The sequence below is a fragment of the Hirundo rustica genome, chromosome 1 (assembly GCF_015227805.2).
Source record: "Hirundo rustica isolate bHirRus1 chromosome 1, bHirRus1.pri.v3, whole genome shotgun sequence".
Taxonomy (NCBI): domain Eukaryota; kingdom Metazoa; phylum Chordata; class Aves; order Passeriformes; family Hirundinidae; genus Hirundo; species Hirundo rustica.
The window spans coordinates 149,055,322-149,081,104 of record NC_053450.1 but is presented as its reverse complement, the minus strand read 5'-3'; the positions used below and the strand labels follow the sequence as shown (position 1 = coordinate 149,081,104).

The 25,783-nt window shown below is 44.0% G+C and overlaps 1 protein-coding gene across 7 annotated transcripts in view; it reads left to right on the top strand.

Moving 5' to 3' along the window:
- The window catches only part of DPP6 (dipeptidyl peptidase like 6), a 541,800-nt gene that overhangs the window by 268,787 nt on the left and 247,230 nt on the right, over window positions 1–25,783 (top strand). The window contains exon 1 of one of the 7 annotated variants that reach the window (XM_040056355.2): window positions 23,421–23,900. The exons of the other annotated variants lie outside the window; for them this stretch is intronic. Coding sequence (XP_039912289.1) covers window positions 23,844–23,900 — 57 coding nt within the window. The 5' untranslated portion in view covers window positions 23,421–23,843. Of the gene's footprint in view, window positions 1–23,420; window positions 23,901–25,783 lie in introns of those variants that run through there. 7 annotated transcript variants of the gene reach the window in all.

Sequence of the window (25,783 nt, the reverse complement as noted above, 5' to 3'; positions counted from 1 at the left end):
CAAAACATGAAAAGCTTGTACTAAAATAATCCATTATAATCCCATTCTACATTTTTCACAATCTGTGCAAATTCATTTCATCTAAGATATTACCCAGCTATATTTGAGGCTGGGTCTGGTTCTTTCCTCTGTTTCATTTCCTGTACTCAAGTAATTTTATGAAGTGTGGTATTTTTACTGCAGAAAAATAAAATCTGGTAAATAGTCTGCAGTGTGTTGGGATCTGGATAATCCATTCTCTACCTCATTGCTTGCTTTTTCTGCCTGGTTGTTCAGACACTTGCTCAGCCATTTCTGAGTATTAGCATTTAATTAAAGCAATACCTGGTATAGAGGACAGCCAGGCTGTAGCCATGGATGCAGCAGGAATTTATACAGATGGCACATCCAGCTGTTGTACGTGGATGTGCAAACATTCTGTAGGATAAGTCTACAGAACTGCAGGAAATTTCACGTATTAAGTGTGTGTATGTATATTTATAAATGTGTATACACACATATATATAATGTGTGTGTGTGTGTGTATATATATATATATATATATATATATATATATATAAAAAAGAGTTGTTGCCAAAATCTCCACAGTGGTCTTAGCCTTACTTTTGAATACCAAATGTGATTTCTTTCCTGGTGTTTCCTGTGGTACAAAAGATGAGCCCTGGGCAGCTCATAAGCACTGTGTGAGGGTCTGTTTCATCATCAGCTTTTGCAGTCATGGGAATTCTGTCTGGGCAGTGTCCAGCCCATGATTTGTGGGAATTCATCCTGCTCTCCATGGACCTTAACATGATGGCAGCACTGTGGCGTGGCAGGTTCAGGATCCTGCTTCTCCAGCAGGGAACAGTGTTTTAGAATAGGAATAGAAATTATTTTGCATATTACTGGGTAGGAAAAATCCCCCAAAATACTTTTTTCCCTATTTTTTAATTGTTTATTTGGGTTTTTTTTCCAAGCAAAGGGGAGTATCCGCCTCGCTTTCTCCTTGCAGAACTGGCACAGGTTACTCCTGCATCCTTTGCCTTATGTCTGTAATTATTCAATGCTAGTGTTTTCCTGTATGTGGGTCGCTTCTCACAGGTGGTAATTGCTGATGTAACCTCCTTTACTGATGCTCCACTAGCTCAGAGACTGTAATGCCTGGCTGCAGGTGGGAAAGGAGACAACAAGAAACATTGCTCTGTTTGAGGCGTGACACAATCAGCTTTTCATATATAGTCCTCTCCTCTGTCTTTTGGTGGCGGAGGGAGCTGTGCTGTCATTAGCAGCCAGCAGGGTGTTGTAAGGGATGTATTTTTACAGAGAATTCAACTCCCCTGGTGCCTTATGAGCCTGTCTGCCTTCCCAGCTGCGGAAAGTGGGGGAGGCTTGGGGCTGTCTGGGTCAGCAGGAACCAAACTGCTGGGGAGAATGGAAAACTGGCAATAATCTCAGCTTTTCCTTTGAAATGTGGGGTGACTTGCCTGGCCTGAGGACACGGTGGCAGAATGAGGTTCTGCACAGAGCCAGTGCAGCAGGAGAGCTGCAAGGAGCTGAAGGGTGTGGGGTGAATGCCTGTGTTGTAGGTAAATGAGCAGAGGGAATGGAGGGAAAATGTTTACATGAACCTCTGTGATCACAGGAAAGATTCTCTGTGTTTCACCAAGAGTTTCATTTGCCCTCTGGGCTGTATTGCACAACTAGCTGTCAAACAGAGCTTTTTTTTAAAGAGAACATAGGTGGCTTTTCCCTTCTGATGATCAAAGGGGAGATGCATGAAGTTACCCAAAGTGCCTGATTAAACCCAGATATCCCTCCTTCCAAATGCCTGGGGAAAAAAGAGCAAGTAGCAATCCTAGGGAAGCAGAGGAGGATGTGGTGAGTGCAGGAGGGAGCACAACCCAGAGCAGGAGCACTGGTCAGAGGGAAGGAGATGGGCACTCTGAGTGCAAATTAATAAAGCAGCAGATTTAATCCACAGTCTATGGGCATGAAAGAAAACATGTCAGCCTTATTGCAGTTAAAATATTTATATCTGTAAATAGACTGTGCAAATTCACAAATGAAGGAGAGCATAAAAAGCAGCTGTTTTGTAGATGGGGATGGATGTAGGAAGCTACATGTTCACTCACCAGCATTTTGGGAGTGGCTGGGAGGGGTGTGTGGCGAACAAGTTTGGTAGTTAAGTGATAAATGGGAAATGATTCATGTCCTTGATTGTTAAGGAAGAGAAAAATAGAGGGGAAATATTTTTCTCTAAGTATTATCAGAAATAAATTCTAGAGACAAGTGCTGTGACGCAAGTGATCTCTTGCAATAAATTGTGCTGAGTATCTCTTCATTAGAAAGGCCAAGAGGGTGGTTAGAAGTGTGAAAAATGCCAACAAGATAACTGCAGCAGGACTTGAGGGATATCCTGCTTCACGGAAGGGCAGACTGGATGATGTGACAGACAGCAGCACTGCCAGCAGCTTCCCTGCCTTTACTGGCCCACCCAGACCCATATTCCCAAAGTGAGTTTCTGGCTGGTGGGTGTCTTCCTTCCATGGTGTGAGTGTCCGAGGGGAGTATCCAAAGCTGAGGCCTTCCCCATGACCTTGGTGTCCTGAGGTTCCAGTGTTTATTTTTATTGCAGCCCTGGCTGAATTTCCTTCCCTTGAAATGAAGATTTGGCGGAACACTGAGCATCCGGTGCCTCAGCCATGGGGTCTGGGGGGAGATGCAGTCATGGAGCAGCTGTGGATGCATTTGGGGTGTAGAACACAAGGCTCAGGGCTGCAGGGCTTCCAGCTGTGCTGGCTGATGTCTGTAAGAGAAATGCGGGCAGACGACCTACGCAATCAAGGCGTCAGAGAAAATAGGAATGGAAAGGATCTCTAAAGGTCATCTTGTTCACCCTTCTGTCCGAAGGCGAGTTTAATTATATCCATACCATTCCTCAGAGATGGTACATCTCCTCAGCATCTGCCTCTCTAAATTAAACCATCTGAATTCTTTCAAGTTTCTCCTCAGATATGATGCTTTTTTGGAAAATTGTGAGCCACTTCTGGACTCTTTCCAATTGATGTGTGTCCTTCAGCAGCCCAAGGCTGACTGTGGCTGGTGTCCTGCACACAGTCCCTCCAGCTGAAGAGAACCACACATTTCCAGTTTTGTTTCATGATTCCATAGATGTATTCAGCATTTCATAATTCCTCATATATCAGTTTAATATCTTGAAGAACTCTTGTTTGAGTTAAGGGCCTTTCTTTACTTACTTCTGTCAGGGTAAAATAATAGCTCAAGTCTGAATTTGAAAACTTTCAGAAATTGCCTCAATATAAACAACATTGTGTGGACTGAAAATTACTACAAAGTTTTTGATAAATGGCAAAGTCTCTGTTTACAAGGAGATGCTTAGTGCAGCTGTGTTAGGTCAGGTCTCATTTAGCATCTCCATTTAATGATCCTGAAGAGGGAGTAAACAGTCTGTTAATGAATTTGTGTGTGGCTCTGTATAGGGAGGAACTGTGAGTAATAGGCAGGAAAGAAAAAGACTACAAAGGGACACAGATTATAAACACTCACAGATAATGAATTTAACTTCATCTCTGCGTAACACAAATTAATGTGTTTGGGTGAAAGGGAGGAAGGGAATATGCTTAAATAAACTTGGCCTACTTGAGAGCATTTTATGAGAAAAGTAGGCTTGTATGCCATGTACCTAAAGGGGGCTGCAAGAGAGCTGTAGAGGGACCTTTTAAAGGGGCATAGGACAAAGGGGGATGGCTTCATGCTGAAGGAGGTTAGATTTAAATTAGATATGAAAAGGAACTCACATCTCTGAAAGTGTTCAAGGTCAGGTTGGGTAGGGCTTTGGGCAACCTGGTCTAGTGGAAGGTGTCCCTGCCCATGGCAGGGGGTTGGAACCAGATGATTTGTACAGTCCCTCCCAACGCAAGGAGCATTGCATGATTCTATGATTCTGTGTGATATTGGTCCCAAAAAGCTGAATGCCTGTCTGGAGTGTTCAAGGAACTGCTCAGACACATGTGGGACACAGGAATCTTTCCTCTCTGTTTGACTGCTACTGGTCTGTGTGCTTTACTACTGAGGAGATATTTGAATATACACAAAAGCTGTGGTGAAGATGGAGGAGTGGCTAATGAGACTGAATTGAAATACCCTGGAGTGGCTGATTACCCTAAAGGACAGGACAGCCTATGAGTGTAGGTTTCAGCAGAGAAAACAGAGGTACTAACATGGCAAAAGGAAAGTTGTACGAGAAAATGCATTTGAGAATAGGGGAATTGTCACGAGCTGTAAGGCATTTGAGCTGATCATGTGTGGTGAATAGTTCAGCCTGGTGCTTAGAAAAGCGTGTAGTATGTGGGGGAAAAATGCCAGAGAAAAGCTAAATTTCTGGGGAAAACAGTTTAGACGAAAAGGGGGTTCATCCTCATTATTTTAATTTATTTTACTTCCCCTGACAAGAGTAGCACAGAAGGAAGCTTAACAGGAATGAGAGTTCGGCCCTAAGTGTCTCTACTGAGAGCAGATTCCCTCCAGTGCTTCAGCCCCTGAGTCCCGTCTGCAAACAGAGATGAATTCAAGGATCAGATGTATCAAACCCTCAAAGATTTGGATGTAAAAACTTGAAGCGTTTTTTTGGGTTTTTTTTCCCAAATTATTTCTTCTCTTCCTTTTGTGAGTGTCCTAATGTGCTGGAGGTTTAAATAAAGAAAGTTACCAATCTAAACTAGAATGCATCTAAAACCTATTCCCAAATGCATATTTATGTGCATGTGTACAAAGAGATTGAGGAAATGTTTAATTATGACTTTCCTTTAAAAAAATGCATAGAAAATAGAAAAAGGCATTGAAAAATTAAACTGGGCCTGCTGGACAGTAACTGGCTTATGGGTAAACAGCAGCAACTCCCTTAAAATATCACAAAATAATTTAGGAATGCTGAGGTCGATGAGGGCATTAAGAGACATGAGCAGGGAATGACAGATGAGATTGTCATTGCAAAAAACCTCCATGAGTTCTGTGCCATTAGTATTTAGAGAAAAAGCTGAAGGTCATATCAGAGACTAGAATACATTTTCCTGGGGGCAGTATGAAATGCTAAAAGGTTTTATGATTATGCCAGAGCAGGCAATTAGAGCTGTTGAAAATTGTCAAGGCATGGGATCCAGATGAGTTACATTTGAGAATCGAGATGGAAGTTGCAAGTGGAATTGAAAGCTTTGGCAGATTTTTTTTGATCCATCTCCAAGGGTGGGGTGGTTGGAGAGGGTGGGGCTGTGTGGCTAATGTAGTTACTATATATAAGCAATGCTCATGAACTATCCAGTGGCAAAGCAACACTTTGGTGAGAATATGACTGATAGAAGATATTTTGCCTGGACTTAGGGAAAGGGAGTTCTTGGTTTATAAATTCACTTGGCTTTCTGAAACACGTTATTGCACCAGAAGACAAATGTCAAGCAAAGTCCGTAATTACCTGACTTTTCTGAAAGCATAGCATGAGAAATATTGATTTGCTTAATAAATGCACACTATCTCCTGAAAATGACTAAAAATTAGCTCAGGGAGAACAAATAGTGTCAGTAACACTACAGAGGGATAACAGAGACCCAAAGAGCACACATACGTTGTGTAATGATCTACTTGCATCAAGTTAGACATCCTTGTGCAACATTTTTCTTGTTTTGAGCTTCAGACTTAAAATGTAGAGGAAAAAGGGGAAAATCTTGTGCTCCCTTGTGCCAAAGTACAGGTACAGTGAGGGGCAGAGCCACCACAAGCCATGCAAGGCTGTGCAAGTCTTTAGACTGTACAAAACTTTGTGTCCACTGTTGGCAGGGGCTGCCCCTCAGGCACGATTCTGATTCAAAGGAGCTCAGCTCTGTCGGGGGTAATGATTGGCCTCATAAAGAATTAAGGATGGCAAATGAGATTGTTTCCAGCACAGCTGAATGGGATGTCAGCAAATATTTGTTAGAAGATGAAGAATGCAGTGTGAGAGCTTTAATGTTTCCCCTCTGTGCTGGGCTCCTTCCCCAAAGAGAATTCCCGCTGCTGGTTGGAGATGGGAGCTCCCAAAGCACCAGCAATGGGCATCTGTCCATCCCTTTTCTTGTGTGTGGTGTTTTCCTTGTCTCTTCACTTTTCAAAGGGATACAGCTCAGTATTAAATTGACCCTGTGTGTCCCTGTGAGGCAGTAGACATAAAAATGGGCAACTTTTTTTCTCCTCCCCACTTTTCTCTTCATTCTAGGTGTGCATTTATTTCTAGGGCTGTCCTATCTTCTTTTGCAGACTGAAAAAGCAGTAGCAGGTCTCTTGCAGGTAAAATTTTTATTCAAGGTGGGATGTGTCCCATGGTGTAAAGGGAGCACACCTCCCATACCTGTGCTGCGTTCTACCCTGCCAGACAGCCTTCTTGCACTGACCCAGCAGGAATGTAAAGAGGAATTGTAAATACTCAGCACCTTCAGGGATCCAGCTCTGTGGTAATCTCCTTCCTCTTCCTTAATCTTCATAGCTGAACCACTGTTGATGTGTTCGCTATTCATCTGTTGTAGCATTTAAATAGTAATTATTAGTGGCATATTCTTTTGGGTGATCAGCCCAAAGCTGCAGTGCAAGAGTTTGACCTTGAGCTTTCCTACAGACCATGGAAATTAGCTGATAATGGACCGCAGTAATTGCTTGGATGACAGTGCACCTCTGGAGCTGTATCACCACAACACATCACTGAGGCCAGAAGCTTAGCAGGACTCAGGAAAAAAAAAAGGAATTAACAAAATGCAAACAAGATGTTGAAATGCATTAAAAATGGGACCGAGGATAATACAGAGGGTAATTATAATGTAATTATATAAATATAATTATATAAGTAAGCTCTATGGTTTCACTGGGAATGTTGCATGCAGGGCTGGGTTCAGGGATGCCTGATGAGTGTGTTTGGAGGCTCGAGTAAATCTTACTCATTGGAGAAGTCTTAAACAGTGGTGTTATTTAGTTTTGGAAAGGAGACCACAAGGAGGACATCAAAGGTGTCCTGCCAGGAATCCTCTATTTTGGAGCCTTTTTCTCTCAGTCTGTTGTTCAGTAGAAGATAAAGGAAGGGAACAGGTCTAAACAGAATATCAGGACATCTTTTTCCCTTCCTCACATGAAAATGCTCATGGTCACTGATGAACAGATGCACAAGAAGCTACAGAGAGGAAGAAACCAGGGCAGCAGAAACCAGAGCAATGAGATTTCACACCCAGACTCCTGCTAAGTAGCTGTCCTTACCTACTCCCCCAAATATTTCCCTGTGTCTCTTGAAGCCCTGCTGCAAGACACGATCCAGGGAAGAGAAAACAAAAGCTTCTGAACAAGCGATAAGTCTGACATTTTTAATATTTGAGTTCAAATTGAATACACAGACTTTGTTTTCACCCATGGAACTTGTTGCCACAAAAGGAGATGAGCGATGAATTCTCACAGGTTTGGGGAGAATATGGAAACATAGCAAAATTAAGAATACTGCTGTTCTGATTAGCAGTGGCACATTTTAGGAGGGATAGTCAAACTGCACGACTTAAATTAAAATTTAAATATTGGGGATGAAGATAAAAGCTAAAGTGGAAGAACAGTTCCTGGTTTTTACACTTTCTGGAATTAATTATGTTTTCTACACATTGAATTCGCCCACTTGTATTTCTAGTCAGGTCTTCTGTGTGCTCCAGTGTTTACATGAACAAAAGGCATTCACAGTTATCAGCATAAAGATTAGAAATATATAAAAAGAGCTTTAGGAGGAATGCTAATAACTTAACAGAAAATTTGTGCCTTTAAAGTGCAAAAATACTTTCACAAACCTACTTAATCTGGCTGATTCTGGCTGTCATAATACAAGCTTTATTAAACTGAACATTAGCTTGATGCAATGTAATGTGTTTTGTGGTTTTGATCTTGCTTGCTGCTGCAAATATATCCTTCATTCCAAAATGGCCTCACATATAAGGTGGCTGCACTTTCAGGCTATAATTTTATTACAACATTTGCCAGACTGATGCACTCAGACCATTTAGTATCACTTTATCACAGATAGCAACAGCACAACTAACTACAAAATCACAAAAAAGCCTTTAAATTTTACATATTGGAAACTAGTTAAAATTCACTTTTGACCAGGGGGTCTTCTTCAAGCTGAGAAGAAAATGTAAAATGTATAATTTCATTACCCTGTATTAAACTTCTGTTTTTCCTTTAGAGTTTCACTAGCTAAATCAGCAGGACCAAAATAGTCTTCACTTGATATTATTTTTTTTTTTATTTCCATGGAACTCGAAAATGGGTAACGTTTCCATGATTTTTCCATTCCATGGTTTTACTGCTGGGACAATATTGTTTCTGTTACAGCTTGTGAGCAGTATTTTGTGTCTGTTCTTAAACCGATCTGATGCGTGAAATGATGGTGTTCCTGTGCTTTCTCAGGCTTTGAAGTAATCAGAACTAAATATTGTCATGTTTGCTAAATGTTAGGGTGAACGAGCTGCTGTACTGTCAGACCTGAATGTGCAAGAAGTGATAATCCATAGTAAAAAGAAAAATAAATCAGTGTTTGAAATAAAGAAAAAGAGTACTGGCATTTTAAAAGGAAATGTGTTTTCAGGCCTCTTTATCTCTCTACTGGGTTTTGCACTTGTGTTAAAGAAGTTGAGCTTGCCCCTTTCTTCAGGAAGGCCAGAAATTGATTTTTTTTCTGCTTTTTTAATGGAATTTGGGCTTCTCATTTGCCTCACTGTGTGAGGACTTTAAAGAAATCTCCACACATCAGTCTTTCCTGAAGATTTAGTTGCACCTTCTGCCAACCTCTCCAAACATGCTTGTCTGCGCTATCCTTTATCATAAATAGTTCCCCTCTTTGCAAATGTATTTTGGTCCTGAGTAAGGGATCGATAACTGAAGGGAATCCTGGAAAAACCAGGCTGGTGCTATTCCTTAGCGTCTGCCAAATATATCATCAGGGTTTGCTGTGCCTCACATCACCCCAGCACTGATGGGGTTCCCATGGTGGGGAAAGCAATTATCGCCAGTTTGCCTTGCGAATGTTGAAAGGCATCTGCTGTTCCTCTGAGGTGCCTGGAGAAATGGAAATTGATGCTGATAATAAACATAATTAAAAAGAAGGTTGCTGCAAATACTCCTGATCTGTAAGGAAAAAGTGACATTTTAAGGGCTGTGCTGTGGATATAATGAGGATTGGTATTGGCTTTTAAGCCATCACACTGAGGCTGGGATGGGTGTTTGATAAAACCGCTCATTATGAGACTCTATATTGCAAAAAGTTTGTGTTGTATCAAAGTCCATGACGTCACAAGGGTTTAGATTGGAAATTCGTTATTCCTGTGTTTCATTTGCAAACCTCTGGATCTGGGTTTTCATTAGGGGTTGTTGTGTTTCATTTTTGTTTGGTTTTGGTTGTTGTTGTTGTTGAGTTTGGTTTGGTTGGGTGGTGGTGGGTTTTTTTTTTGGTGTTTTTTTTGTTTGTTTGTTTTTGTTTTTTTTTGTTGTTTTGTTTTGTTTTGTTTTGTTTTTTTAATGCAGAAAGGAAAGGTGTAAAAGACCTTCCCTCTGCAAACTCTCCTAAGTCCAGTGAGGTTCAATCCTGGCCAGTCCAGACCATCATCAGGGACCTGTTGGGTTGCAAAAGACAAAAATAAATGTCTCGGTTTGGTGCAAAGGTTCTGGCTTGATGTGCTTGCACGATCTAATCTTGAAAACAGTAATGTTGAAGAGAAATAGGATAAGAACACATTCTGTAATATTTGTTCCACCTGACAGTTTCTGTGCCAGGTATTTAGACTGAGGTCACAAAATACCAGCTTTTGACTTAGAGACAGCTTGGTGCAAATGCCAGTGATAAAAGAGTCAAGCTGAAAATAACATTAAATAATTACAGTGAAATAAAAAGACTATTTCAAAGTTGTAATTGAGTTTGATGTGTCATGATTATGTTATTGGTAGCAGTTCATGGCTCATCCAACGTTGTTATTGCAGAATCGATGTGTTCATTTAATGTTTTCTGGATCGTTCTTGTCATCTGTGGTGCTTAATTGAATAAAACACAAGATTCACTTGGAATAGATGCAGATACAAAGTACTAAATTTCTCAGAGGAAGAATGTTTTCACTTTGTTTAACCCGAAGCATTAGTTTACTTGCAAATATAATTGATACTGGCTTGAAGAGCATTCCTGGAGTACATTAAGCAGGACAGCCATAACAACAGTATTAGATTTATGGCAGATGAGTGTAAATAGTGCAGTATTAACTGTAATGGATTCTGGACTGTAAATATGCCACCACATCCCACTGGGCAGGATCAGGAGTCTTATTCATGAATGACTCTTTAGGTGTAATTGTATGAAAGGAAATAAGCCCTGTACGTTGAATTACCTCTTGATACTTAGCACAGAGTTGCACATTTTGGTAATTCTGACCTGCCCAGGTCTCAACCCCCAGTAAGGTTGTAGTCTTGGTGTCCAAGCCCAGCACTGAAACTGGAAACTGAATGCTGCGTTTGGAAACTTCACCTGCCGATGGGTGTCACCTGTGCAGGGTGCTGCACATTTTAAATCCTTGCCCAACCCAAACTGAGGTGTAACATCACCAAAAGCTACTGAAACTAAATGTGAACCATTCAATCTTTCTGTGGGCAGGAAGGGAACAGAAATGCAATGCTGCACACATGGAAAGAAAACAGGGTGTTTCTTCTAACAGGGTGCCTCAGAAGTGAGTACTGGAAAAAGAAGTATCTGTCCTGTTTGGAGAGAGAAATTCACTGATAGTAAAAATAATCTCTTCAGGAACACACAACAGTGAGCTGTGCAGGCAGAATATTCTTGTTGGGACTGTGAGATATTTTCTGCAGGGTCTGTTGTTATGTTGAAAACTCCTCTAGCCCAGAGCACAGGGACCCCCCAGCTGTGCAGCTCCTTGGTGCTGTTGTAATGCAAATACTATATCAAAAGAAAAAGGTTCTTTTTCATTTATTTTCATTACAATGATCTTATATGGTGACTGCATTGATTGTTTGCAACTATACTACAGGCCTATTCCGTGAATAGATGCTTTTTTGATTTTGACTTCAGCACACAAAAAATAGGTGTTCATTTTGACTGTGTCGGCATTTCACTTCTCTAACTTTGTAAGAAGGCTTCAAAATTGATGTGCCTTGTACTCTCAGCCACTTAGAGCCACTTCACAGAGCCAGAGTAACATCAAGGAGCTTCAGTGCCTGGGAGAAGAGGTATGGGATTTTGCCAGGGTCGAAGCCCTGTCAGACTTTTATGCAATCAATTATCTCTGATTATAGAAATTTAAACCTCATTTACAGTGCAAAATCTGATTAATATACTTAAGTTTTTGTATCCCAAAAAAGGATTCACCCCAAACAAATTAACTCCCCCTTTTCCTCCTGGAAGGAAAGTCAAAGTGAAGAGAGTGGTATCGTGTTCCACGGTTCAGTGTGAGCTCTACTCTTCCAGCCAAGACCTGCCTGCATCATAAGGGCTTATTCTACCATCTGTGTTTGCATAAACTTCTGTTAACAAACCATATTGTTATTGGGGAGAAAATTCAATCTTTAGAACAGGTTTTTCTAGGAGAGCTGCCTGAATCCTTTGTGTTGCTGGAGAACAGATCTGTATCAAGGAATGTGAGACCGCAGAGTTTATTTAACACTGAGATACAAAAGAGTTTATTTTATTACAATCTATGCCATTCTAATGGATCACTTGATAAGAAAGTATTAAAATGTAGTGCTGGATGGACTGTGAATATTTATTTGCCTTCTACCACTACCACATAGATGAACCAAAAATCTCAGGCTGGTACTTAATGGTTAAGATGAACTGTTTAATCAGATTTATGGCATTCTGCTGCCAATATTATCTGAAGTGAAATCAGTGGAAACAAAACACCAGTTGAAAGCACCCTTGCAAGACTGTAACTGCTATTTTTGTAGCTTTTAATCACATGCAGCCTGCCTCTGGCATCTATGAAGGGGAGAAAATCTTGAAAATACATTTATCTATTTTGGAAAGCTGCACTTCATTTCTGGACATCATTTAAAGCCTGATCTGTTGGTTAGAATTTCCCCATGTACTTTGACTTTTCTTTGACTGCTGGAAGGGGAGAAGTGGTCAGTCCAGATACTGCTGAAGAATGATGTCAAAGCTTTGTACAACAGTTTCCCTTTCATGCTGAGAACAGATACACTGCCCATCAATCTCGTGTTTTCTGCTGTTGTTAATCCTTTCAGAGTAGCTACTGCTTGTTCTGGTGTCACCAAACTGCAACCCAAAGTGAGAATTAGTTAACTTGGTGCTCTGGATTGCTCCATAAGGCAGATGGAATTAATTTTTTTTAGTTTTTTTTCTGCTGGCCGACTTCTATTTCCATTATTTCAGGCTCTTGCAGATTAAATCTCTAAACATCCCATCCTGCAGTCACTTCCCACACCAGTAGAAGTCTTGATCTACAGAGATGAACAATAGAAATGAAAAGACTGCTGATTCCATGAATAAATATAAGCCCTAAGCTGCCTTATTATCCCTGGAAAATATGTCCAAAAAGCTGTCTTTGGGTAATATTTGCAATAAAAGGCTGATAGGGTTCTCAGGACTGATGAAATCTTCCCCTTCTTGTTTCAAAAATTCTGATTTGCTCAGCTGAGAATGTAGTGATGAGTGATGCCACTTTTGTTCTAGCATAAGTTCAAGTATGAATGTGAAAATTTGTGAACTTTCCAAACATAACACATTGGAGACACTTCACAGGTAGAGCTGGGCACTGACCCAGGGCTTTTCAGAGCACACTGTGTGCAGCAAAGCCAGGTCTGAGCACATGGCATTGATCTCCTACTGCCCACCTTGGTGGGTGGGTCCGTCTCCTCTTGTAGCCAGGGTAGGAGAAGAGCAAGCTGGAAGAGGAGTGGGCTCAGTTTGTGTCTCTTTGTGGACTTTGGTGTTGTATTACAGCATACTCAGACACTCACAGGCACCACCTGTGTCTGATTTTTATGTGTGTATTTGATGGACATGTTTCATATGTGCAGTTACATGAAATTTGAGAGGTATGTAAATGGGACATGCGTGAATTATCTGTGGCAAGAAATTGGCTCACTCTGGTTTACTCTCTCACACTCTAGCTGACATTTCACACTTGTGTGATTTCCTAAGAGTTTTATATTCAGGGTGAAAAGTCCACACTGCTGCATAGCTTTGTGTAACCATGTTATGGAACTTTCTGTTAGTCTCAAAATACCGCAAATTCCCTTCTTCGTGCTATTTTCTAAACGAAATGAAACCATATATATATAAAATATATATATTTTTTTTTTTTTTTTTTTGTGCAAGAATTCAGAAGTTCACAGGTGTAGGCTGCTTTGAAATGTTTGTGCCATTGTTTCTGCTTTGCTGCCTTCAGAATATGGTGAAATTGAAGAGTCAGAGATACCAAATCAAACAATAATGTAGGGAAAACTGCGTTGGAGGCAAGCTCACTAGTGAGTGTTACAGAAAGGATACATTTGTTGTTTGGGGTTGAGCATGGGAACTCACGATTGAGTACATCAGGGTACCTGTGCAATGTTTTGGGGAGGCTGTACTTCATTCATATTCATAATGAGTGAAGCTCTGTGAACTGTGTTGGGGCAATCTCAGATACTGAGCCATGGTGTATTAAACAGAGGTCCTCAGTCCCTTAGTGAAGGTTGCTCAGCATTCCTAGGACCCTTCAGCAACTCTCAGACATGCAGAGCCATTCCCTGTGCCTCAGCCTGGCTGTCAGACCTCAAAGGAACAAAATCTCTGATGGGAGGGCACAGGGAGCAGTCTTGGCAAGAGACTTTTTCATGCTCCCTGTGCATTTTGGACATCCCATCCCTGCTGCTGCTGACCTTGTGCCACTGACAGCCACAGCCTTCTGAAGACTTGTCCCTGTTCCCAGTAGGGACAGTGTGGGCAAGGCTGAGGCCCCCTTTGTCATTTCCAGGGGAGGTGTGAGGGGTTCACACCCTCTCTGCCTGCCCGAATTGGGCTGTGAATCTGCTCTTGCTCCAGCTCCACCCGAGTGCCCAAGGTGATATTTTTGAATACCTGCTAAGACTCTGTAATTAATTGAACATTATCAATGCTAAATAAAGGATGTCTTACACCCTCTTAGAGGACTTTTGCTGTACTCAGAGCCCTGCTGTTCTCCTGTAAGGTGTATAGGATATACAGATGTTATGCATCTCTTCTGCATTAATTTTCTTGTGTTGCAGGTAGATCAAATAAATACATGAGAACAGGACTTCACCACCACATTACTTGAATTATTTATTCTATTTAGGTTTGAATTTGGGCAGTTATATATTTGTTTGTACATCATGCTGTATGGTTTTCACTTTCTCTACTGTGTCATCTGGCTACGAGTGAGTTGGGAGTCTGGTTTGGTGCAGTATCCTCAGAGATGAAGAGTACCTCTCAGAGGCAGGTAAATCAATGGCATAGTACAGAAAATGAAAGCTGTCTAAGGTGGTACAAATGGCACATCAAAACTGCTGATCAGTGAAAAAAACAATAGAAAATAGAGCAAGGCATTGTTCTGGTTTCTGTTTTCTTCATCACAACAGAAGCAATTCTTGAGGTTACAATAGTAATGAGCCATTTCTGTTCACCTTCTTTATCTATTTTAGTAAACACACACTTTTACCTCTGAGTCAGGGGTTCTGAGCAGACCTTTCCAGTTGGCCCATTTTCCATAAATTGCATTTCCTCTAGAGGGCATTCAACATAGCAGTAACATTTTGTCTTTATTCTGGGAGAAGTACATGCACGGTGTCCAGAAAGGTGAATGCAGGGTGGGTACTGAGGCACAGAGGGGAAGATTGGGTGAGGCGATGTGAATCTGTGCATTACTTGTTTTATCTGCTCAGTGGAGTTTTGCCCAAGTGTTGTTTTCTGCCTCTTCCTTCCACCTTCAGACTTGAGAAGAGGAATGTGAAAACATTGTGGGTTTGCCTTCTCCAAAAATAAAGACATGATGCAGACAGGAAGGGCTTTGGGTCCCTTTGAGCCTCTTTTAGAGAAGACAAGTGTTGGCAGTGTTTTCATTGTTCAGACTCTCGAGGAGGTTATTTTAGGTTGGTGGAAAAGCTTATCTACCATAGAGCTAGCAGGAATGCAGCAACATATGCTTACCACAACAGATTCAATCCCAAGAGGTCTAGAAACCCTTGATAAAAAACACACCAGCATACAGATCCTCACAGCCATCATGGGCCCCACCAGAAACTGAAGGCAGTGATCACCACAACCCATCCAGCTCACTGTTGGGGAGGCAGGGAACACCAGAGAAAACACCAGTGCAGGTGGCAGAAGTGACATCTTTGCAGTTCTTGCTGTTGTTTGGGAATATTTGAGAGAAGTTATGAGGCTAACATAGTGTTCAGTGGGTCACCACTCCTCAGGGCCCAGTGGTCACATCTTCTAGAGGTGATGGCAGTCCCCAAGAGATCCTCTCCAAATGCCCAAAGCTGGGCTCAGCCTGCAGGATCCACATGTCGAGTTTTATGTTCAGAAACTGAGGTTGTTTTGTCTTTATGCCTTCATCACCTGTGACACCTCAGAGGCTGTCATGGTATAACTTTCAAATATGAGATATCTTTGATGAATGCATGTTTTACACATCCATTTAAGTGTCATTATTTTGCATAGCCTCACTATTAAAAGTGTATGGCTCATGTTGTGAGTTCAAGTAATTTTTACTTTTCTTTTTTCTTTTTGTTAAAGCCGATATAAAAGTAAATGAAAAATAACAACCGCTGCGATGAAAAGTGTACTTCATAAAACAAATGCTTAAAAAGCCACTTGCTCCAGCTGCAGCTTTTATGTACCAGGATCTCTCAGGCAATGTATGTGCTTACATAAGAACTCTTTCACAACATTTACATTTAAACCAGTCATCAACTTATATGCAGATCATTTATTCATCCTATAAATCACTTTGGAGCTAAAAATGAAGATGAGGCTATCTTTTTCCAAGCAGTAGGCTGCTAAACAGCCTAATATGTTTGCAGCTGTTGTGAAGATGGGGATTCTCTGTTTGACAGTGATTTTGGTGGTGGTGGTGGGAGTGGTTTCTCATCCCTGGTGACGTTTTTACATTTTCTGACACGGATGTTTCAGTTGCAAAATATATGTTGTGGCTACTCAGTAAAATGAGGGAAGGGAAGGAAGGAAGGAGACAAGAAATAAATTATTCCTTTCCTAAAACAACAGTTAAAAAGAACACATACTGAGTCAATAAGGAAGGAATTCAGCTGCTACCTAGAAATAACCAGGAGGTGTGGGGGAAAATGTCAGTGAATATTGATCCCTAAGAGCACAGGGAGCAGGAACACTAAGCTAGACTATGAGGAGGTAAACTTCGAAAAAGCAATTTGGAGACTATTCACAGCTGGCACTGAAGTTGGGGCCTCAGAAGTCTCTCTCACATGGATAAACAAGTGAGAAAGAGGCATCTGTTGCATTGCAGCTGCCAAGGTCACACCAGCAGGAGCAGGCAGAGGGGCAGAGAACAGCCAGTGACAGGGTCTGTATTCCTTGCAGGGATAACACAGCGTCGAACAATTGTGGCACTGCTCATCCCCTGCCTTTAAGACTGGGATGATGTATTAAAATATATACACTGACTGAAAAAAATAACCCCACAGTGGATTAAAAGTAATGATTTTGAACAGGAGCTACTTCAATAACAAAGTCTGACTGTCAGTACACACACTTGATCTTTAGGGTAAGCAAACTGAAGTGGGTGAGGAATCCAGAAGTGAGAAGGGCACAAGTACCTGCTGTGTTCCCCAGAGTCATGCTCCACTTCAGGCAGGAAAGTGCTATGCAAAACAGCTCTAGCTGTGCATGAAAGAGCAGACTTCTTCACAGCTTGCATGCCTGTGTTGTCTTATTTGTTTACCATGAACTGTGGGGTCCTGGAACCCGGAGCGGCAGCGAGAAATGGGAAGCAGCTGAATACAGTGCTTCAAATCAACCCGTTTTAATGATTTCAAACCACCTTCTCCTGCTCAGGATTTAGGAAAAAAAAAAAAAAAAAAGGCAACTTAGTGAGGCTTTGGTAATGGACAAATAGTAACAACACCACAGGACTATTATGCAGACACGCAAGTCGTTCTTGCAATGCCCATTGTCTCTGTGTCCGCTGCTGCCACATACCTGCTGTCTCAGATGGAAGGAGCTCTCGTGCTTGTGGGAACATTTTGAAGTGTATCCCCTGCAGGAACTGATATTCATGCAAATGACTAATTAATGGCATTGACTGAATAAACTGGATTTGATCTGTTAAATGAAAATAGCATACCAGATTGCTCTCTCAATGATCTTGGTCATGCGTAATGGAAGTGTGATGTATTTTTAACTGAAACTATGTCATTGCCTCCAGTACTTTCACAGAACCTTTGAAATCTGGAAAATCATCCATCTGAGTGGAGCCCCAAGACAGAGAGGTCCTCAGTGGGGCCCCTGAAAATTCCTCTGGACATAGAGACTCTCCCATGACTAACCCTTGGTAGAACCAATGTGTTGGAGACAACCAGAGAAGGGCAACAGGGCAAAGGGCAGATGCAAGATAAAACTAACTAGTGCATATTCTTAAAGGCCAAAGATTTTCTTTCTTTTATAATAAAATTAGTTTTGGGAGGCCTGTTGACAAACAGAAATGTTCCAAAGATAGGGATTAACTTGGAACAACATGAAAGTGGTTTTTTTTTTGGTCTTCTAATAGGAACTATTATGAGAAGCAGTGCTGGGGGTTGGTGTGTAGGCAATAGAGATGCTCTGCAGCCTTTGTAGGAGTAGGGCTGATGTCAGCTGATCTCCCATTAAGTGTTTCCAATTCCAAATTCCAACTGGGGACGTTGCTGTGCAATAATGTGATATTAGTGTTGTCACCTTCTTGGAGAGGGGCAGGGCACAAACTGTGCTTTCCAAACAAAACAAAATTAAATTCTCCCTCTCCACAGCTCATTCAGATGAGCGCAGAACAGAAATCTCTAGAATGAGCAGCCTGTTTCTGAAGCATCTAAAGCACAAAGTCTTGTAAAAAGAGTTTCCAACCATGCAGCCCTCGTGGGTTTACATCTCTCTGTTCTTCTCTGGCATCTTCTGTATGAGGAGCCCTTGACCCCCAGAGGGATCTGCAGAGGAGGACACAGCCCCTCTGATTCACTGCATCTGAGCCATGCAGGTCCAGAAGGAGAGGGGCTGTGCCATTGCTTTTTGCGTGAGTGAGATGTTGGCAGTGGGACTGAGGAGGGGTGACTTGACACCAGCATGCCCTGGCACATCTTGGGACCATGGACATCTTGATTTTTATGGATCCTTCCCTCTTGTTCCTCTCCGAATTTCTCTATGAAAATTGGAGGTATTTTATCAGTATTGGAGACTGAGTGGATTTGCCTTTTCTGGAGTATGCTGCTGGTCTCAGAAGAGCATTGCTCAGGGAGATCTTCTCACGCCATCACTTCAGGAGCTGCCAGCCTTGTGTGCCAGCCACGCCACTGCCTCCACACCTTGGAAAGCAGCACCAGTGCACACTGGGCACTGTTCCCCTTGCATCCTGTGGGCCAGTTTTGTCCAACCTTTCAATGAATGCTAAAATCCATGGCTGCAACATTTTTAAAGGCTGATCTTGACCTTTCTCATAGTGAATGCCTGTGCTGGCAGAGTCTCTCTCTTCCTGAGTTGTCTTTAAAACATCTACTACCTATATAATGGCCCTAAAAACCCATAGCCCTTACACCTTTTCCTTTGTAACATATCTCTGAGTAGATTTTTCTCTTGCCATGTGCTTTCCTGGGCCTTTTGTCCTTCCTGAACCGAGAGCAAATCGGCCAAACCAGTGGGAGCTGTCAGCAAGTGTGGAGCTCAGAGGGGCTGGATGTGCAGACTCACATCTTGTGCTGTGTTCTGCTGGAGGTAACACATTACTGCACCCCAAATACTAACAGTACTCATGGCTTAGACCTCCCAAACTTTCAAAATCGTAGCTCTCCATGGGATCTGGTTGTTTTCTGGAGAAGGGAGTACATTAGCAGACTGTTCAAATGTGTGGCTAATCAAGTAGAATTAATTTCTACCCACTTTGCCCACTGGCTTCAACTTCTTGATGTGGCAATGAAAGGGGAGTGAATAACCTGGTGTGGTACAGCTAAAACCCCAAGTTTCAATGGAGCAGGAGGCTTCTGCCTCCAATACCTGCACCTGCTGCAGGCTTATCACTGCCCTTAGCCTGTGCTCCCTGGAACAGATGTGTGCAGCTGGAGGGCTCCCTGTGAGCACAGGCTGCTGTTGGGTCTGCTCTTTGTAGCACACAGGGAATAGGAATGCTCTGCACTGACTCCTGAGAGCCCATTGCTGCTTCCCATAAAGGAGCTGCTCTGTATCCAGACACCTCTACCCCCGTGGAAGGGCAGAATCAAGGATGGTCTTGCACCCTGATCTGCTTAAAAATGTTTGGGAGCAGTAACAAACTGCTCCTTTTTCTGTCATGCATTGCTGTACTGCTTCATAAAGAAAGGTTGCTGTGCTTGTGCTCCTAGGAGTTCACAGGTCTTTGTGGTGGTGACAGTTTGAGCTTTTGTTCCACCTTATCCTCCAAAGCCACTGGAACATTAATTCCTATTTGCAGTGCTCAAGGTTTTCAACAATCTTTGAGCGAGAAGAAGCTTTGTGGTGACTTTGTGAACTCCAAGGAGAATTTTAAGAATGATCCCAGACCACAAGCTTGTTCCTGCCAGTCTCGGGAGAATGAAGCACTTTCCCTCTAACAGAAAATGCTCTAGGACATGTGTGACTAATTTGTTACAAGGTAATTAAAAATTATCTGTATTACTGCAGTGCTGCATGATTTTGTTGAAACAAGCACACTAGGTGAAGATGAGTTGAGAGGCTGGAACAGCTCCTCTCACCTGTAGCTGGTTCCTGTCCTGATGGGAGGCAGTTGTCCGTCTGTCCTGCTGTGGGGATGGAGGGGGTAACTGCTGTCAAGGGTGGGGATGGCATTCACGTGGTTGTAGCCGGCATTTAGAACCCGCATCCTGGTTAATGAGGAGAGCTGTGGGCTCCAGAGGTGTCCCAGTGGTGGCACAGTGTGGACTGCATGGATTGATGGAGGATGCTCGTGACAGGGACACAGTTTTGTGGGCAGGGAGGGGGTCTGGAGGTTGACACCTTCCCATGGCATGGGCAGGGCGTGGAGACAAACACGTTTCAGTTCTGGGTAGTAGAGGTTGAACAGCCTGTTGGTGTTTGACCCTTGCAGGGAGAAACAGCCTGCTCCCTGTGTCCTTGTGGTCATCTGGGATGCTGTGGAGAGGGATGGATGGGAAGGTTGTACTCCCAGGGTCCTTGTCTGCCACTGCCTCCTGCCAGGCCCCAGATGGGACGGTCTGGGACCCATCCTTCTGCCTGCTGGGTTTGGCAGATACAGATTCTTGTCCTCTGATAGGGGTGGATTAATCTTTCATCAGTGATGACTCAGACAAGCAATAGCTGATACCCTAACATAGCTCAGAGGTCAGGAGGGACAGCCTCAGCCCTGCTAATGTGAGAGGAAATTATTCTCTGGCTGTGACTAATGAGCATTTCTGAATGGCAGTGGCCACTGCTCCCTCTTCCAGTGTCTCCCCAGGAGCTGTTTGGCAACCTCAGAACCCCTTTGATCAAGGTAGAGGGTGGCAGAGAGCTTGAGGATGTCACTGCCCCTGCTGCCACATCCTCAGGCAGTGAGCAGCTGCCTTCTGAGGGGATGGGGCACCCTGCCCTGGTCAGGGGTGACAAGGAGGAACTGCCAGGCAGAGAGATCAAGGCATTTCAGAAACACTGGGGAGCTGTGCCAGGCACTGGGAGATGCTGTCAGAACAGCAGCCTCCTAACGCATCCATGTAATGAGGCTCAGCCACGTGCATTTGAATTGCTGACTGCTGGACTAATTAGCACAATTAACTTCTTATATGTCCAACAACAAGCTTAGTGGGAAAAAAATCTACATTGTCAGGGGGAGCGGCCATTTCCAGAAAAACAGTGAGAACTGTGTCTGAAGTTATTAACTGTGAAAGAATTGAACCTGCACGGGGAGGGCACACGGTGCAAATAAGTTTAGGGATTGGCAGTGTAGGGGGTCAGGGACATAGTGAATAGCCCATGTTTTAAAAAAGGATCTGTTTTGTAGAAATTTACAGCATGTATGGTGGGGGTGTTAAAAAAAAAAATCAAAAACACCCAACTAAACAACGAAAATCCCACAACCAAAAAAAAAAAAAAAAAAAAAAAAAAAAAGCAAAACCAAAACAAAGCGCCAAGTCCAAATACAGTTTTGTTTCATTTGAATTCCTCTTGGAAAGAAAAATTGCAGAAGTGTGGAGTAAAGCAAGCCTTCATTACCACTCACAACAGGTAGAAAAGTAGACAAGGCAATTGGAAAATTCAAACTGATCCATTTATATAAAACCTTGAAAACAATTCTGTTCTGATGGCTGGGGAAAAATATATGAACAATAACCTCACTATAAACATTTAGAAAATATTGTGACTTAAACTATGGGGACTGAAGAGATGGAATTGCAATGTAAACTAGGACTGTGTCAGAGTATAATCCAGCAAGAAATCAACACAGGCTGTTAGACTGAATGCAGATTATTAGTGTTTCTTGTTAGAGAGGTGCCAGTCACTTTTTTTTTTTTTTTTTTAAATGAGCTGTTGCCTGGATTGTGGCACCTGGGAAAAGGCAAGGTTGTCCAGTTTACCACCAGCACAATTCCAGGTTTCAGATCTTTTATGTCATGGTTCCTATGAACTCCTATGAATGCAATGGTGAAAATGCAGGAACATTTAGGGAGTCTGAGTGGTGGCTTGTAGATATCTTTAGGAAAACTTGGCCTGCCGTCGATCTGTTCCTGAACCAAGGATCAAAATCATCCCAGGTGTAAGGAGACATTGACTGTAGTGGTGTTGGTGAATGTGACCTTGTATAATAAATCCGTGCTCTAAAATTGAGGATCAAACAAGGCAGTATCACTTCCCTGTCAGTTGAGCACTCTGATGTTCCCTTTCCTTAGCAGACTCAGCCGAGATCCCGGTGCCACGTGAGTGAGAGAACGTTTAGCTTTACGCAGCACTCCAGCACTGAGGACAGTTCTGTGCTCCATCCCGGGTGTGCTGGGTGGGAGGTGAGGATGCCAGAAGCGGCAACGTGGCATTTTCGTGTCACCTGCTGTCGGGGTGAGTGAGGGCTCGCATCAGTCCCAAGCAAATCCCGAAGAGCCGTGTGAGGGTCGCTCCCGGAGCGTGGCACCGTGTGTCCTGCCCGGGCACAGCGCTGTCACCCCGCACCGCAGCGAGGCTGGGCGGGCTCCTCTGACAGCTCCGGCGTGTCGGAGAGATCTCTGTCACGGCGGGGAGGCTGCGGGGAGCGGAGCAGGGAACGCGTGCTCGTGTGTCACCCTGCAACGTGACACGCACGGTGGCCCCGGTCACAGCGGGGACACGGAGGGGATGCGGGAGGCTGGGGGCACCTCTCACCCTTCGGCAGCCAGGGGCAGCTCTCCGGAGAGCGGCGGCTGCCAGCCTGCTCCCCTGGCAGCGCCGCAGCCCCCAAAGCCGCGCTGGCAGCGGGCAGAGGCCGCCCTGGACACAGCCCGGCCCCGGAGCCTGAGCCGCCGCGAGTCGGGAGAGGACGAGGGAGAGAGAGCCTGCCAGAAAGTCCGCATGTGCGCGGCACAGACCCGGGGGATGCGGGAGGGGCAGAGACATCCTGGGGGATGCGGGATGGGGCAGAGACATCCTGGGGGATGCGGGATGGGGCAGAGACATCCTGGGGGATGCGGGATGGGCAGAGACATCCTGGGGGATGCGGGATGGGGCAGAGACATCCTGGGGGATGCGGGAGCGGCAGAGACCCCCGAGGAGGATGCAGGATGGGGCAGCGGCCCCGGGAGGATGCAGGATGGGGCAGAGACCCCGAGGAGGATGCGGGATGGGGCAGCGGCCCCGGGAGGATGCGGGATGGGGCAGAGACCCCGAGGAGGATGCGGGATGGGGCAGAGACCCCGAGGAGGATGCGGGATGGGGCAGAGACCCCGAGGAGGATGCAGGATGGGGCAGCGGCCCCGGGGGGATGCGGGATGGGGCAGAGACCCCGAGGAGGATGCAGGATGGGGCAGCGGCCCCGGGGGGATGCAGGATGGTGCAGCGGCCCCGGGAGGATGCGGGATGGGGCAGCGGCCGCGCTGCCCTCTGCCCTGAGAGGGGGATGGATGAGTGCCGGCCGTGCACATCCCAGCGAGCCACAGCAGCGCCGAGGCAGCCCCGGTGCATGCGCAAGGCGCGGGCGGCCGCCGTGGAGGTGGGGAGGGAGCGAGGACCACATCGCTGCCTCCGGCTCCGAGCTGCCAGTTGCTGGTTGCCAAGCAGTTATCATTGTTTCTGTGACGATTGCAGAGGCTGTTGCTAATTGAAGAAGCCCCCACAGCATCCTTCTCTCTGCTTCTGCTCCTGCTTTTATTTTAGAGGCTCAAGGGGGAAGACAGCCAGACTAGTGCTTTTTTACATTGCATTTTTATTTATTTCTTTTTGTGGGGGTGGGAAATTTCTCAGCTGGTGATTAAGTGATGGACTAGTTACTCATCCGTATCCCTTTAGTCTTTGTGTGTGTGTGTGTGTGTGTGCGCGTGTATGTCTGAACACACAGACAAGCTTACACACACACACACACACAGAGTAAAATCCTGTTTGCCACTGCAGTGGGCACAAATAGGTGAGCATGACTACAGCCAAGGAGCAAAATGCATCAGGGAAACAAGCCCAACAGCAAGACCAGGTAATGCTTATTTTCCTCAATTTCAAGCAGATACAGATTTACGGTGTATAGCTTTGTGTTTCTTGTATGATTATTATGATTATTTTAAATTTAAAGTCTTTTTGGTGTCTGTTCTTAAAATTGTCAACTGAGTCACCAGCCGATGGCAGGAGGAAAGTGCTGTGTAGCTGGGTTCAAGGTCTGCTTTCTCGGTGTGTGTGGAGACTTGGGGGGAAGCTGAATTTGTGCTATTTTTAACAGCCGGTGCCTCTTGCTGAAGGCTATAGAGGTTTGTTCTGTAACTTGCTCCTTACTTGTGTGCTGGGAGGGGGGAGTATGTTGGGATGGAGGCCCTTTCTCACTGGAGGAAGGGGGCAAGGGTATTTATATCTCTGCAGATAGATATAAAATCATAAAAGTGGGGTTCAGCTTCTGACTTTGTCATGCACTCTCAGTGAATTTTTCTTGCCTGGCATTGTCTTGGAGGGACACTTCAGGGTACAGCATGTGCCCAGGCTGTGCATGAGCAAGCAGGGATGGCGGGGGGGGGGGGCGGGAAAAGCAGCTGCAAGTAGGTAAAACTCCTACTGGCTTTGGGGAAAATTGCTGTGCTCACAGTGCATCTGAACTCGAATTTATTTCTCTTGGTAGGCACTTCTTGTGCTTCTGTAGAGGTAGAAAGTTAAAGACTTCATTTTCTCTGTCAAATCTGTGTTTTGGAGAATATTCCTCTCTGCCTGCACTTACCAGGACAGAATGAAGTCAAAACTTTCCCTGTCTAAAAAGCAGCGGGTGGCAGAAAAAAAAAAACGGATGTATCCTCAGCCGTAAAGGATGGGCAGAGCTAAACAAGTGGTGGCATAAGGGAGAGTCTGGTTGCTATCTGGGAGCTCCAGATGAGGCTGGGGAAGGTTCCTGGGCTCCGGGGGCACCGGCAGATCAACATCTCCGTTCTCCTCATCTCCACCTTCCCCTCCCCGTGCTAGGGGCACCGCAGTGGAGCCCAGATGCTCCAGTTCTTCAATTTTTCCTCCTCTCCTTAAGACACTGGAAGTTCTCCACTTTAATCTTTGGTTAGGACAGCACAGGAGGATAATTTAAACAGATCTCTCAGGGCACAAATTAATTCTTAAAATAGTTCTTCCTGGCATGATAGGCTGAGAGATTCACCTATTGTTTTGGGTTTTTTTGTTTTTTTTTTCCTTGGTACAGTATTTTAGGGAAGGGAAGAGCTTGGGAAGACACTAAGCACCACAAATAGGATCATATAATCTGCATTTTCAGGGTGACCATTTTCAGGGTACATTTTCAGGCATTATACCAGTGACCCAAACAGGCAGGCTCAATGGTTCAGAAAAAACAAGAGGAAAACAACTTTGATATTTGGGGTTAAGAAACTTTGCCTTCATCTAACTCTGCAGGTGTTGGACTTGTCTCTTCAGTGCTTTTGGAATATATATTTCTGTCACTGTTTGCTGCAGGTTAAAATGAGTCTACCTGTGTTTCTGGGAGGCGGGGGTTTTTAAGTGGCTTTTCTGAACAGAGAGGGCTATGGGGTTGTCCTCCTTAAAGCTGTGTAAAAATGTTGTGTTTTGTAAGTCAAGAGACATATGTTGCCTTTTTATAAAGCAGAGGTGTTTTTGTTTCAAGTAGTGTTACCTACCTGATGTCATTTTGCTGTTAGCATGCCATGTCTTTGCTACTTTAGTCTTCCTACATGAAGTACAAAATGCTCAAAATAGGTCTTTAGTATATGCAGGATCCTGATTGAGTATATTCTATAACTGGCTGAATTGCAATTATACCCATATGGTACACTTAAATATTCTGGAAGTACGTGCTCTCTCAGCTAGTGTGAGCGTGAAATAGAAATATCAAGAATACATAAATATCAATCATAATGA